The sequence below is a fragment of the Cucurbita pepo genome, chromosome 6, assembly GCF_057944985.1.
Source record: "Cucurbita pepo subsp. pepo isolate OVF chromosome 6, ASM5794498v1, whole genome shotgun sequence".
Classification (NCBI taxonomy): Eukaryota; Viridiplantae; Streptophyta; class Magnoliopsida; order Cucurbitales; family Cucurbitaceae; genus Cucurbita; species Cucurbita pepo.
Window position 1 is genome coordinate 3,473,646 of NC_141803.1, and position 14,521 is coordinate 3,488,166.

General features: G+C 30.9%; 2 protein-coding genes across 10 annotated transcripts; one reads left to right on the forward strand and one right to left on the reverse strand.

Moving 5' to 3' along the window:
* The first annotated feature begins 464 nt into the window (after positions 1–464).
* LOC111797737 (uncharacterized) lies at positions 465–6,554 on the forward strand. 9 transcript variants are annotated; one of them, XM_087125031.1, is made up of 11 exons: positions 467–618; positions 1,117–1,229; positions 1,736–1,819; positions 2,881–3,096; positions 3,309–3,397; positions 3,474–3,609; positions 3,847–3,921; positions 4,054–4,175; positions 4,346–4,421; positions 4,533–4,592; positions 6,157–6,554. In XM_087125031.1, exons 4-11 carry the CDS (start codon positions 2,983–2,985, stop codon positions 6,283–6,285), a joined length of 801 nt encoding a protein of 266 aa, XP_086981157.1. In that variant the 5' UTR covers positions 467–618; positions 1,117–1,229; positions 1,736–1,819; positions 2,881–2,982; the 3' UTR covers positions 6,286–6,554. The 9 variants fall into 9 exon arrangements, with proteins under 9 accessions (XP_023536618.2, XP_023536615.2, XP_086981157.1 ...); XM_087125032.1 differs by lacking the exon at positions 1,736–1,819 and having other exon boundaries at positions 1,117–1,233; XM_023680851.2 differs by lacking the exon at positions 1,736–1,819 and having other exon boundaries at positions 2,877–3,096.
* Positions 6,555–6,882: 328 nt separating this feature from the next.
* Positions 6,883–11,223, reverse strand: LOC111797654 (uncharacterized). Its single transcript, XM_023680721.2, has 5 exons — positions 10,723–11,223; positions 10,521–10,597; positions 9,467–9,612; positions 8,184–8,271; positions 6,883–7,283 (listed from the first exon to the last, which is right to left on the reverse strand). Exons 1-5 carry the CDS (start codon positions 10,850–10,852, stop codon positions 7,038–7,040), a joined length of 687 nt encoding a protein of 228 aa, XP_023536489.1. The 5' UTR covers positions 10,853–11,223; the 3' UTR covers positions 6,883–7,037.
* Between the last annotated feature and the right edge of the window lie 3,298 nt (positions 11,224–14,521).

Sequence of the window (14,521 nt, forward strand, 5' to 3'; positions counted from 1 at the left end):
TTAATGCACATTTTTCTCGGTATGTTGAATGATGCACTGTCTTCTTTGATTGGATCACGACACTTGCTTGTCTAAGTGTTCATCCTCAGTCTCGCGTGCCCGAACAGATGCCACTTTAGGTCATTACATTGTACGTGAAGGTCATAGTCTACTGTATTTATTGTATGATTGTGAAACTCTCCCCATAAATTTTTACGAGCGCACGGTCACACAATATAACTCAATAATTCATAATTTTTTTATTTTTGTAATTACTTGTTGATTGCCCACTTAATTTCATCATTTAATTCCTCAAATATTATAATATAATAAGTTTAGATAAATAAATAAATAAAAGGGAAATTAATTTAATGGAAGCACAATTCGCAGTCTATCCACAATTATAGAAAGGTAAATACATTTTTTATTTTCCTTCACTCGCTAACAGAAGTTATTGGTGTTTCCATAGCCCTTCCATATATATATTTGCCTTATTTTTTCATCATCATTTTCACTATCATTCGCTTTCTCCGTATTTCTGCTACGTTTCTCTCTCTCTCTCTCTCTCTCTATATCCGCAGTTGTTATTGGTTGCTGATTCTTCTCCGGCGCGTTGCGACGTTTTCTGGCGATTTGCCGGTGAGTTTTTTTATGGTTTCGGTGATATATGTGGTGATTTTTGCTCATCGCTTTGTTTTGATGATGTTCTTTTTTCAAACGCGCGTTTCTGTGTTATTTGTTATTTTGTTTTAATGCGTGTTGTTGATTGCGTTGTTTTGTGCTTAATCTTTGTTTTTGTTTTGTTTTATTTAGTTTGGTTGATTTCTTTTGTTGCTGCGTTAGAAATTGGTGCCGAACTTCCTTTGCGAAACTTGCTGATTGCCGTTGACGTTTTTTGGACGATCTTCTTTGTGTTTTGATTTTCGCGATGAGTGTAAATATGAATTCTACTTGTTTATTTCTTTCATTTTTTAGTGTGATCGATTGCTTTTGTCGCTGCATTAGAATTTGATGTTAGACTGCTTTTGTGGAACCGACTGATTGCTGGTGATGCTTTTGGACTATTTTCATCGCGTTTCGATTTTCGTGATTAGTGTAAATTTGATTTTATTTGTTTACTTTTTTTTTCTTTTTCAGTGTAGTTGACTGCTTCCGTCGCTGCATTAGAAATTGATGTTGGACTGTCTTCGTGAAACTTGCTGATTACTGATGTTTATGGAGGATCGTCTTCGTGTTTTGATCTTCATGCTGTGTGTAAATTTGAATTCCACCTGTTTATTTCCCTCTTTGTACAATGTGATTGATTACTTTTGTTGCTGCCTTAGAGTTTATAAATTCATGTCTGACTGTCTTTGTGAAACTAGCTGATTGTGTTGATGTTTTTGGAAGATCTTCTTGTTTCAATTTTGGTGATTATTGTAAATTTGAATTCTACCTGTTGATTTCTTTCTTTCTTTAGCGTCGTTGATTGCTTTTTGTTGCTGTTTATGTTGGACTGCATTTGTGAATCTTTTTGATTGCTGTTGATGTTCCTGGAAGAATGATTTTGTAATTAGTGTAACGTAATTTCTACATACCGTGTTACTCTGAACTTAATTCAAGTTTGTGCTCGCTTGGTTTTATCTTTCAGTTCCTTTGTCATGTTGAACTCTATCTGTTGTGCTTAATCTTTGTTTCTTTTGTTTTTGTTTTTTAAATTCATTTACACATATTTTCAGTGTGATTGATTGCCTTTTGGTTTTTCCTCCTATATTAGGAGTTTAAATTAGACTGCCATTGTTAAACTTGCTGGTCACTGGTCCTTGGCGATCTTCTTTGCATTTCAATTTTCATGATAAGTGTAAGTGGAAATTTTACATCCTGTGGGACTCTGAAGCTAATTCACGATGTTTCTGTTTGGTAGTTTTTATCTTTCAGTTTCTTGGCTGAGGTTGTTATGTATTATTCATTGTGTAGAACTTCATTGAATTGCTGGCTTATGTTGGTTTAGGAGGTGCTCTGTACTATCAACCTGTGAACAATAAAATCTTCACATGTTTGTTTGCTTCACTTCAATGTTGATGGAGCTGATATGTTTGTGAACTAGCGATATTATAATTACAAAAGATGTCTTTGTGATTTGAACAACACCAAGAGGCCATATGCTGTAACTATAGAACAAAAGAAGCCTCTATATTCCGCTTGTTTTCAAATGAAATTTCATCTTTGATCCTGACAGCAGACTGGCTCCTGTGTCCTCATGTTCCCCCTTCGTATTCTTTCTTTAGGGGGTTTTAAGCAATCTTTATACATGAGGAATATTCAAGCTTGGATTACCAATATTACTTTGTAATGACTATTTAATTTATCTTCTGTCTGCTGCTTTTTGCACATTGGTGCACTATAACGATTAAGAAGAATGTCAAGTATTATTCCCAAAAGAAATGCAACCCTTGCTGAACACTGTTTCTTTCCCTCAGACAAATTAGTAGAAAACTTAGTTTTCATTGGATACCATAAAATTGTAATGAGAGATGAGACATTAACCCAAGTAAAATGCCGTGGTTTGTAAAAAGTCCCTCCAGTTGGCATTGGAAGCAAAAGGATTCCACCTAGAAGAGTTTTAGAAGGTAGAAACCACTTCATTGTTTACGAAAAGGGGAAAACTACTAGTTATTAATTACAGAAGTAGAAAAGCTTCAAAAGGAGACCTTAAACTTGATAAACCTATGGGTACCATTCCAATCATAATTCCTTAACTAGGATTCTGAGAGAACACTGCCACAATACCCTTGCCATCCATTTGGGTTGACCTCTGTAGAGTGGTGAATGTGAATAATGCTCTTGTTTCTAAATCTGCCCATGATCTCTATTATTCTTCATTATGTTGATTAAGCTGCTTACCTATTCTTTTGAAGACAGATGTAAAGAGGAGGAGAAGTTAAAGAATTTGGATGAATTGGGCATCTTGTTGTTTCTTTTGAAACCATAGCATGCTGTAACCGAAGATTGAAACAAGCAATCATGTCACTTAAGTCGTATCAAAGCCAGGCTGAGCAACTACTTAAGTATCTTGTACTATCAGATCCTGTTGTACCATACATTTCCATTCCCGCAGGCATACTTGCTAGTAAATTGGTACCTCCCCGTCATTTATGGCTCTTTTATCTTGTTGAATGTGGGTCCCTTGCATGCGACTTTATCTTCAATTCAATCATCGTGGTGTTAACAGGTTGATAATAATATGCTATTAAGTAGTTTCTCTTCTTTGTGTGAGTTTGCATGTCCTCCTCCTCCTCCTCTTCTTCTTCTTTTTGCCTGTCATTTGTAAATCATCCTTTCGTTTCCAGGTCTATGACGTAACTGATTTGATCAGCGGTGTTTACTTCAAGAGTTATTCCAACCTTTCTAGGATTCAGCGGGTGGAGTGGAACAACCGGTAAATGATCATTCCCTTCTTTGTATTGGTTTATTTATTTTTCCTGGTAATATTATTTCGTTTGCTGTTTTTACAGGGCTATGTCAACTCTCCATGCCATTTTCATCACAGCAGCGTCATTGTACATGGTGTTTTTGTCAGATCTCTTTTCTGACCGATATTTTGGCCTTGTTACCTTTCGTAGCTCAACAATATCTGCATTTGGCCTGGGTGTAAGTGCGAACTCTGTACTAAATTCATATATATGGCCAACTTTTCTGTTGTTGCACGGTCTGAAAATCAACTTTCATTTTATTTCTCATGTCCACCTATTTTAATTTTAAGCTCTGTTTTAGTTGCCAACGGTAACTCCCATCACCAACTATCATTTCCATAATAGACTTAAAATTTTGCCAATCTAAAACACAATAGACTTCAAATAGATTTAAATTTTGGTGATACTCCTGCAGCTGTCTGCCGGTTACTTCTTTACTGATTTGGGAATGATCTTGTGGTTTTATCCTGCACTTGGTGGAATGGAGTATGTAAGTGCGTTCTCCCTTTAAATATTGCTGGTTATTGTATATTCCTGTCATATTATCTTGTGTGTTCTTTTGGGTAAAACGGTTATGTGGGAAATTTGTTGTTTGTGGAAAATCATAATGTTGTCTCTTCAGGTGTTACATCATCTCCTTTCTCTCTTAGCTGTGGCCTATGCTATGTTGACTGGTGAGGGGCAACTTTACACCTACATGGTTCTCATCTCTGAAACGACTACACCTGGAATCAATTTGAGATGGTAGTTTTCTGTTAATAAATTATCAAGTGAAATAGGGTTGATTTTGACTTCAAAATTTGTTCATATCTGTTTTTTGGTATAAAAAGTGTTTAAGGGAATGTTTTTATCTTTATCTTGTGTATAGCATTTCATCAGAATATGATCTAAAAGAAACAATTCCCTTCGTATAGGTACCTTGACACAGCTGGAATGAAGAAGTCAAAAGCATACCTCATAAATGGGGTTGTGATATTCTTCGCTTGGCTGGTGAGTATAAAATATCTGATTATTATATATGTATTTTGATTTTATATTTCTTTTCAATTGTGCTCCATGGAGAGTTGGGAACAAAGCAATTTAACTTGTATATTACATCAGGTTGCCAGAATTCTTCTGTTCATGTACATGTTTTACCATGTCTACTTCCACTTGAATCAGGTATCATCAATCTCACCTTTTATCAGTTGTTTGGAATAACTTTATAAATGCTTAAAAAGTGTTTTTAATTGCTAAAAATATTTTTATATACTTAAAAAACTCAATCCAAACATACTTCATACTAATGGCAAAACATTAACAATCTGTTACTGGCCTTATGATAAGTTTGTCGCAGTACAAGTCTACAATTGTTTTAAAGAGACTCGTCAGCTTGCATGCATCATATGAACCATGTGCCATATACATATATTTATTTCCTTGTTTACAAATCAATAGAACATTTTTCTTTTATAAGATAGAATTAATTTGATTGATTATATGAAATTTAAAAAAATGAAAAAACATGGTTAAATTACAAGGTTAGTTTCCAACTTTTAGATTTGTGTGAAAATGTTCTTTTAAGCTTTAAAATTATCTAATATATCTCAAAACATTCAATTTTACGTCTTATAGAACTTTGAAAGTATCTAATGAGTCCATAAACTTTTATTTTTATATTAATAAGTTGTTTGAACTTTTAATTTTGTATTTAACATTCTTTAAAATTCATAAACATTATAAGTTTAATGTCTTACTGGATACATAATTTAATTTTATGACTAATATATTTGTTAATTTTAAACAATGAGTGTCTATTAAACACAAAATTGAAAGTTCAAGAATTTGAATTATTTTTTAAAGATCAGACACAAAATAAAAAATCTAGGCATCTATTAGACACTTTTTGAAACACTTTTTGAAGTTAGGAACCTATTGACAAAAGCATGAAAGCTTAGGAAGATATTTTTATGTCCTTAAGTAAGAAAAAATATAGATTTGTGAACATGAGATTAGTTTAAAAGCATTCACTCGTTTACTTGACGTTGGAAGTTCAAATCTCCACTCTACCTTTCTTTTTGTACTCAAAAGGAAATTATAGAGAAGGTTTTGGGGTGTCTTTCTTTTTTTGGAAAATTTTATGATCTTTCTCAAATCAATTCAACAATTTTCAAATTTACCAACCCTTGGTTATGAAACATGGTAATGATTTTTGGATATGGTGTGGGGTAGAGTCCTTAATCATTACTTTTTGTAATTTTCAGTTTGGTATCATTCTTTTGGATCGATCTCCTTTCTTGTAGTTGAGGTCTCTCTCTTTTAGCTTGTTTTTGAAATTTTGATTTTTTTAAATTGTACTTTATTCTTTTCGCCACATAAAGTGTTTTAACAATTTCGATCTTTGGGGTCCCTCTTGTCAAGTTGGAGTTAGTAGTTGAGACTTTTTATTGTTCGTGGCATGCGACACCAATCATGTCTTTTGGGTGAATAATTCTGTGATCATAGCTGTGTGCCATTTAAATCATAGCCTCCATCCAGTCTGATGATTACTTCTAACTTTAAATTCTCATTATTTAATAATTTAACGCTAAAACTTATATTAAAGTTGTCAAAATATTATGGCCATAGTTTATTTTCAATGATTTTTTTGAAGAAATTGATGTATTTGTTCAATTTGGTAGAGAAAAATAAAGGGAAAAACTCATGTTCTGAAGTTTGTGTTAATGCATTTCCCTTAATCATACAGGTTCTCCAGATGCACGCTTTTGGGCAGCTTTTGGTTTTCGTGGTTCCATTGGTATTATCGGTCATGAACTGTATGTGGTTCGCGATAATATTCAAAGGATTGAAAAAGACATTGGCAAAGAGACAATGAAACAGAAAAACATCTGCTGCTATTTGGGCCAACGTTGTGAGATAAGGTAGTGTTTCAAAATTCTCTTCTTTCTTGCACCACTTGTACATGTTCAAGTTGCAAATCTGTACAATTTCATGTTAATTTTTAGTACATAGATAGCCATTCTAGATCGAAAAATAATGGGGAAAAAAAAAATTTAGCATTATTTAATGCATAATGAATGATTGTTTATTGTAGATTTACAGGATGGGATATTTGCAATCAATGCAATGCCTTTGCTGATATAATTTGCTGATATAATCTGTCTCTCTCGTTTGTTTCTGATTTAATTTCTCAAACTTATATATATTTGTGTCAATTTTGTTTAGTTCTTTCTATCTCGCGTCACTATTTAATTCCTAAATTTTTAAGTGTCTAATAGGTTATTGAATTTTTAGTTGTGTCTAAGAAAGTTCTTTCGATTTTGCGTTACTATTTAGTTCCTAAATTTTTAAGTGTCTAATAGGTTATTGAATTTTTAGTTGTGTCTAAGAAAGTATTTAAATTTTAAAAAATGTTTAATAAGCCTGTAAACATTTAATTTTGTAATGTCTTATAATATTTATATAAAAAAAATTAGATTAAACGGGTAACTTAACCATATAATATGAAATAGAATCCTTACAACAAAACAATATAATCCACAAAAAGTGTAATAAAATACCTAATAATCCACAGAAAAAGGGTAATTAAAATAGCTAAAGCTATGAATCTAATGGGAAAGAGGGGTTTCATATGGTTAGGTCCAAATTTGTAAGGTGGGGAGGAAGGGGAAATTGTTTTAGTTGTACAAAATTGAATTGGTATATTTGTGGGGAGGTAGAATTGGAAGAGCTGCTTACATCTTGGCCGCATAATTGTCGTGTCATTGGAGAACGAGTGGGTTTTAGGGATAACGACAGTTCACAGTCACATGCTTCCTCCTGGTCGTCTAACATTTCTTCTGACATTCTGCTTTGCAAGCACGAATCTGAATCCTGCAAAATAAACCAATAAATCAATAAATAAAAAGGTTAAATGTTTAATTTCAAGTTCAGTTTTTTTTAGGTGTTATGCATTTCTGAAATTTGAAGTAATTACATTTAAAATTAACCAATTATGTTATTAAAAAGCTTAAATGGTTAATTTTAAGTTCAGTTTTTTTTAGGTTTTATGCATTTCTGAAATTTGTAGTAGTAATTAAATTTCATATTAAAACCAATTATGTTATTTAAAAGTTTTGTTTTAGGTTTTCAGAATCTAAAACTGGGAATTTTTTCTGTTTGGGGATACTAATATATGAATGAAACCAAAACAATTGAGCTTTTAAATACACATTTTTTCATTTTGTTTCTGGTTGTTTCTAGTCGAAAATATCGAAGTGGTAAGAGTATAAAAGCAACCAACATAAAATTAAAATAATAGTAATATTAATTGTTACCAAATATGTCTAGAATATCAAAAGCTAATAAAAATTTTACCATATAAAGAATATTTCATTCAATGGGTTGATAAGATTTTTTGTATTTTTAAAGTTCAAATCAACTTTTAATCCTAATTTTTTAAATAAATAAGAGAGAGAGTTTGAAGAAGAAATTATCTGTAATTACCAAGTATAGGATTGTACGTCCAATTAAGCGATAATCTTTTCTTGTTATATTGGGAAGGATATTTGAGATCAATGACATGCGGTCCATGCCATAAGCCATTGAAAACAAAGTGATAAAGTTTTCTTGTTTGTTTCTAGATTTAGATAAAAATATTTTTAGAAGTTTGTTATATAGAAAGCACAAATTAATTGGCTGATGTATTAGGGATTTTTTCAAAATTAGAAAAAAAAAATGATTAAAAAATAAATTGAATTCCATATTTCAAATAAAATTTGAAACGTTACTTACCTGTTGAGAAATAATGCTGTCCTTCATGATGGATGAAGATTTGTGTTCTCTTTTACTTCCGTTGAACTCTTCTTCTTCTCTCAATGTCCTGCAATGTATTGAATACACATTTTTTTATATACTATTATTTAATTAAGTTCATGTTCCAAACCAAGAGAATTAAATTTCATGTATTCTTTTTTTTACTATAAATTAAATAGAATACATTAGATATCTGTTTTCATTATAAAAAAAAAAAATGGATATTTTAAACCTTTCATAATCAACATAACATTATATAATCCAATTAGTATTTTACTTTAAATTATCTTTTGATTCTCACACCTTTATATATAGAAATTAAGAGGGTTTAAACTATATTTTGATCTAACTTTCACATACATGCTATATAAAAATGCAAAGATAGATGTTATATTTTCCGTGTATTTCAAAACTTATTTAATTTATCTCGATCTAGCTGTTTTCGACTTTCATTGCCTCCCCTGTTAGTTTATTTATTTAATTATTTCCACAAAACAAATTAAATAAATAAAAGATAGGGGAGACAATGGAAGTCGAAGAAAAGCTAGATCGAAATAAATTAAATAAATTTTGGAAGCTACATGCATGTAATCGATAGTATATAACGGTCTACATATGTAGAAGTTTCCAAAAATACTTACAAAATACGTCAAAACCATTTTATTAAAAAAAAAATGTCATAATTCATATTGAACTACCGTTAGTAACCGTTTCGATTTTTTTATAATGTTTTATTTTTTTAAATAAGATTGTTGATTCCTTAAATTTTTTTAGTTTTAAATTATTGAATTCAATTTTGAAAACATCCCTAAAAATTTTAAGATAGCAAAATAAAAAAAAAAATTAAAAAAAATTATAGATTATAAATTTAACATTCAACGATGAAAAATAAGAAGTAGAAAACAAAATATGAAAAGATTTTCTGTTTTTGAAATTTATACTCGACTCTTTTCAATTTTTTATGGTCGTTTTGTCCTTTCTTAAAAAAAAAAAAATATTTGAATTAACAAATTTTAAAAAAACTACATTTCTTAATTTTTAAAACTTTACTTGATTTTTAAAATTATTGATAGCAAAATGAAAAGGAAAAAGTGAATAAAAATATTCTTTATCAATTTAGTTTTAAATAATAATAATAATAAAAAAAAAAGTCATCAAACAAAGTCCCGATGATTATTAAATGGGAGCAAACAAAATGAAACGATTTTTACGGTCATTATAACGGCAGTAAATGATTAGAGGAAGAAAATTGATGAACATACCCACTTGAAGAGGAGACCGAAGATAAGAAGATTTTGATATCAGAAGAGTGCAGCGTTCTTCCTCTTGTCTGCTTCGTGGCTTGTTTCAGCACTACATCCTCGAACCTACTGCTACTGCCCTGCTCTAGTTTCATACTTCTGTACATCTGCCCAAAATGGATAGATAATAAATAAATAAATAAATGAAAAATAATGAAGAACAACAATTTTACTAGAATACAAAAAGCTATGTACACACTCACAAAGAATAATGGTTATTTACGACTCATGATTAAAAATGAGTAGCGTCGCCATGCACGAACTCGTAATGATTCTACTTCTTTTGTCTTTATTTTCATATTTAATTGAATTAAAGCATACTTTTCTCTCCCGCTGTATGGAATGTACCTAACCAAAAGTTAATTAATACAATGTTCAAATCCTACCTAGGAAGCTACTACTATTCTTATCGTTTTAGTCTGTTTGGCTTAATGCCATTTTCACATTTAGAGAGAGAGTTTACACGGCTTGATTCAAATATTTGAATAAGTTTCTCGGAATTTTTTATTTATAATTTGTCTTTTCAAAATACTTTTCATTACAGATCATGTTCGGCTCATTAGGTTTAACAAATCAAATTTGAGTTTGTGTAATTAGGAGTTAGAAAGTTCAAATCTACTTAACAAACATGCTTGGTTTGTATAGATCCCGTATAAAATGTGCTTATTCTTTTTTTAAACTATGATTTGTAGTAGGTTTATGAGATCAGCAGACTCTAACAGGTTATACAAGTCACAAACTCCAAATTGTAAACGGAAACATCCAGTTGAAGGATTAAATAAGACCTAATCAAACAAGACCTTAATTTGTCTGTATTTGTTTTGGTATCAATTCACCATCCAAATACAGAATCAAGCATGATCATACCGGAACTATAAATAAATTTTAAAAAATCGGAGAGGTTTTTTTTTTAATGAATTGACGAGAGAATGTAACCGTAATAAAAAGAAATAATCACTCGTGCCAACGATAGCGATGGAAAATTAGCGTTTATCAAAATTTAATTGAAAAGCACCTGTAAATGGCTCTTTATGTGTGATATCTTCAGTCCTTTCACTCCCATCATTTGCAGGATTCTTTTCGGCGTTGCTTCTGCAACAAGTCAGATTTCAGAAAAAAGCAATCAAGATTCCAATACGGACGCATACACTCTCTCTGAAACAGTTTTCTGTTTCAAAGCGTGATGAAAGTAAACAAACCTAATAAATACAACTTACGATTTCTTCCGCCAAGGATCTCGACGGTCTGAACGAAGTACCGATGAAGCTCCGGCGTCCACCGCAGCCGCGGCAGTTCCGATTTATTATACTGTCGAACTCCGATTCTCTCCGATGAACAGGATTTCATCTTCTTATGCCGAAAAACGAAGAAATCTAACTATGACGATTACTTGTTGCAGAAGAACACTGAATCGTCATACAAAAACAGATGAAGACGAAGAGGAAATGGATCGACCGATCGATATAATCACTATATAAAATCAGATGAAGACGAAGAGGAAATCGATGGACCGATCGATATAATCGCTATATAAAATCAGATGAAGACGGCATAAACTCTGAAATTCTCCTCAAATTCGTCTATGGAGCTCACAGAAATCGAAGCGAAGAGATAAACTGAGGCGGGAAGCAGCAATTGTGGAAAGCGGAAACCGAAAATCCTCTCTAGTCTAACGCCCTAGACTTTCACACTACGTAGTTTTTATGAACTTCCTTTTCATGTTTTTCTCCTTTTATATTCGTTCTTATAATTCATTTTGAAAAATTCCTTTCGTATTTAATATATATATTTAATTTAATGCTTTAGCTACCATCTTTTTGAAAATTTCCCTCCATACTTAATAAATGCTTTAAGCATTTTTTTAATTCTTTTTTTTTTAAAAAAAAAAACCTTTTTTAAGTAAATATTTATTTACAACAAATTTTTAGAATTTAGACTACATTATTAAAAAAAATAAAAAATTTTATTTTGCAAAATTATTATATTTTTATTTCATATTAATTGTGATATCCCACCTTGGTTGGGGAGGAGAACGAAACACCACTAAGGAAAGCCCGAAAGGGAAAGTTTAAATAGGACAATATCTGCTACCGGTGGACCTCGACCGTTACAAATGGTATCAGAGCTAGACACTAGACTATGTGTCAGCGAGGAAGCTGTTCCCCGAAGGGGGTAGACACGAGGCGGTGTGCCGGTAAAGACGCTGGGCCACGAAGGAGGATGGTCGGGGGTAGACAGAGCCAGACATCGGACTATGTGCCAGCGAAGAGGTTGTTCCCCGAAGGGGGTAGACACGAGACGGTGTGTCAGTAAGGACGCTGGGCCACGAAGGAGGGTGGATTTGGTGGGATCTCACATCAATTTGAAAAAATGAACGAGTGCTAGCGACGACGCTGGACCTTGAATGGTGAATTAAACTATTATTTTTAATATAAAATTGTGAAAATGAGAGATTGAACCTCGATTTCATGAGTTTATCCATTTACATCTTCGTTCTGTACTTAAAATCTCGAATATTTAATAAATAATTTGAACAAATACAAAAATATATTAATACGAAAATAGTTTTATTAACTCGAGCCATTGTGAAGTCTCGCAGGTTGGAGAGGAAAACGCAACATTCCTTCAAAGAGTGTGGAAACATCTCCCTAGTAAACATGTTTTGAAATCGTGAGGCTGACGTCGGGTCAAATGAGACAATATCTGCTAGTAGTGGGTTTGACCTGTTACAAATGGGAGAAACCAGCAATCCTTACAAGGGTGTGGAAGCCTCCTCTTACTAGAAGCATTTTAAAACCTTTGAAGGAAAAACCCAAAAAGGGCAATATCGGCTAGCGATAAACTTGAAATGTTACAGTATCAGAGCTAGACATCGAGCGTTGTGCCAACAAAGACGCTCATTGGGCCCCCAAGGCAGGAGGATTACGAGGGCCCACATCGGTTGGAGAATGAAGCATTCTGTGCACATCGGGCAATGTACCAGCGATGACGCTCGATGGAATCCCTTCCTTACAAGTATATGGAATTCTCTTCCTAATATATTTTTTTAATGTCAAAACCGACCATATCTGCTAGTGGTGAATTTTTAAAATAAATATTTCTAGTCTCGAAATTGAATAAAATAATTTTAAAACACTAAAAAAAAAAAAAAAAAAATTAAAACAAAAAAGGTGGGAAATTAGAAGTCAAAGGCGTAAACTAAAAGAAAGTGATCAAATTCTCCTTTTTTTTTTGTCTATCAAAAATTTGGTGTGTCAATTAAAGACGGTGCCTACTTTTGTACCCATCTCTCCCATTTCAAAACCTAAGAAAAACATTTAGCCTTTCACTTCCAAAAATTTCCTTTTTTTTTTAATGTCTTATATGGTTGAGCCGACATCGATTACGTCTATGTCCATACAAATGTAGGATCTCCGGTCTTGTCCTTTTGATCTCGTAAACAAACCTTTTTTATTATATGATTAGATTGACATCTAACACGTACGTTTATATTCACACTGTAATACGATCAATCATCCCACTTCAACAACTTTTTCACGTGCATCCTCCATAATTTTACTTACATATATTCAAAAAAACCCGATGACCCAAAAAACTCGATCAACCATCCTCAATTCGTATGATTTGAGTTGGATTGTAAACTTATTTTGGGTCGTGTTGAACTAAAAAAAACCTAAATTTATTATTAATTTTTTAAAATACATTTTCACGTATATATATTTTACGAACAAGTAAATTTATTAAAACTAAAAATTTGAATAAATGACCCGAACAACTCGAACTATCCAAACTTAAATATTTTATAGTTGGTTTGAGTCAAATTTATTATTCAATAAAGATTATTTGAGATGTCGACCGATTGGATTTGGTCAACCGGACCTAATCCAACCTCCAAACACTACTAGTTTTGCTCTTTTAATTATAAATACAATCTCCCATCGAAAAAAATAACTGTATATTATATGATTAGGATAAAACCCGATGCACGTTAACTATTCTTTTTCGTTTATAGCACTTTCATTAATAAAATAGATCATACAATAAATTAAATTTAAAAAAAAAAAAAAAAAAAAAACCTTATTATTACCATAAATATATTTATAAAAAAATCACAAGATTTTTCAACGGTCATTCATTTCCAAAGTGAGTTGTCATGAAAAGTTGCACCAATTATTTATGCCTTTTCCATTTGATTGCCAATTGGTGAGAAACTTACAAAATTTAATTTTATTAATTCGATTGACTAATTCAACCTTTTGACCACCATTTTATACATTTATTGCAACAAATATAAATAAATAAATAAATTAATTAATATATATATATATATATATATATATATATATATATATATATATATATATATATATATTGTAAAAAACAATTATTTCCAATATTTTTTTTTCATTTTATATGATTTTTTATAATTAATTTTCTCGTAATATAATAATTAGCTTCGTAATCTGAATTTTATAAAATCTTACACATAATTGATGAAATAGTAAATTTTTTAAAAAGAAACGTCTCTCGAGAGAATTTTGACTTTTTTACTCCTAAAAAAAATTATAAATATATATTATTAAAAAAAATTAAAAAATATTTTAAGTATAATTTTGGATAAGACAAATTTAATAATAGTAAGATATTGAAATTTGTGTATATTTAATTATTTATATATATATATATTTTAAAGATAAATGACTATGAATTTTCATATACATTTGAATTTTGATTTTTTTGCTTTAATTTAATGAATTTCAATATTATTATTATTATTATAAACACCAAAAAATTCAACTCAATAATTTTTTTGCTTCTTTTTTTAATGGAATGCTGGAGGAGCATTTAATGTTAAAGGGTTTTAAGATGACAAATATTAATTAACTTTGAAAAAAAAAATATCATATTAAATAAAGAAATAATTAAATTCCTTTGAATATAACATTCTAACCTTTTGAAATTATTATATTTCACTTTCAATTAGAAAAATATGTACCTTTTTAGTAAAAAAAAAAA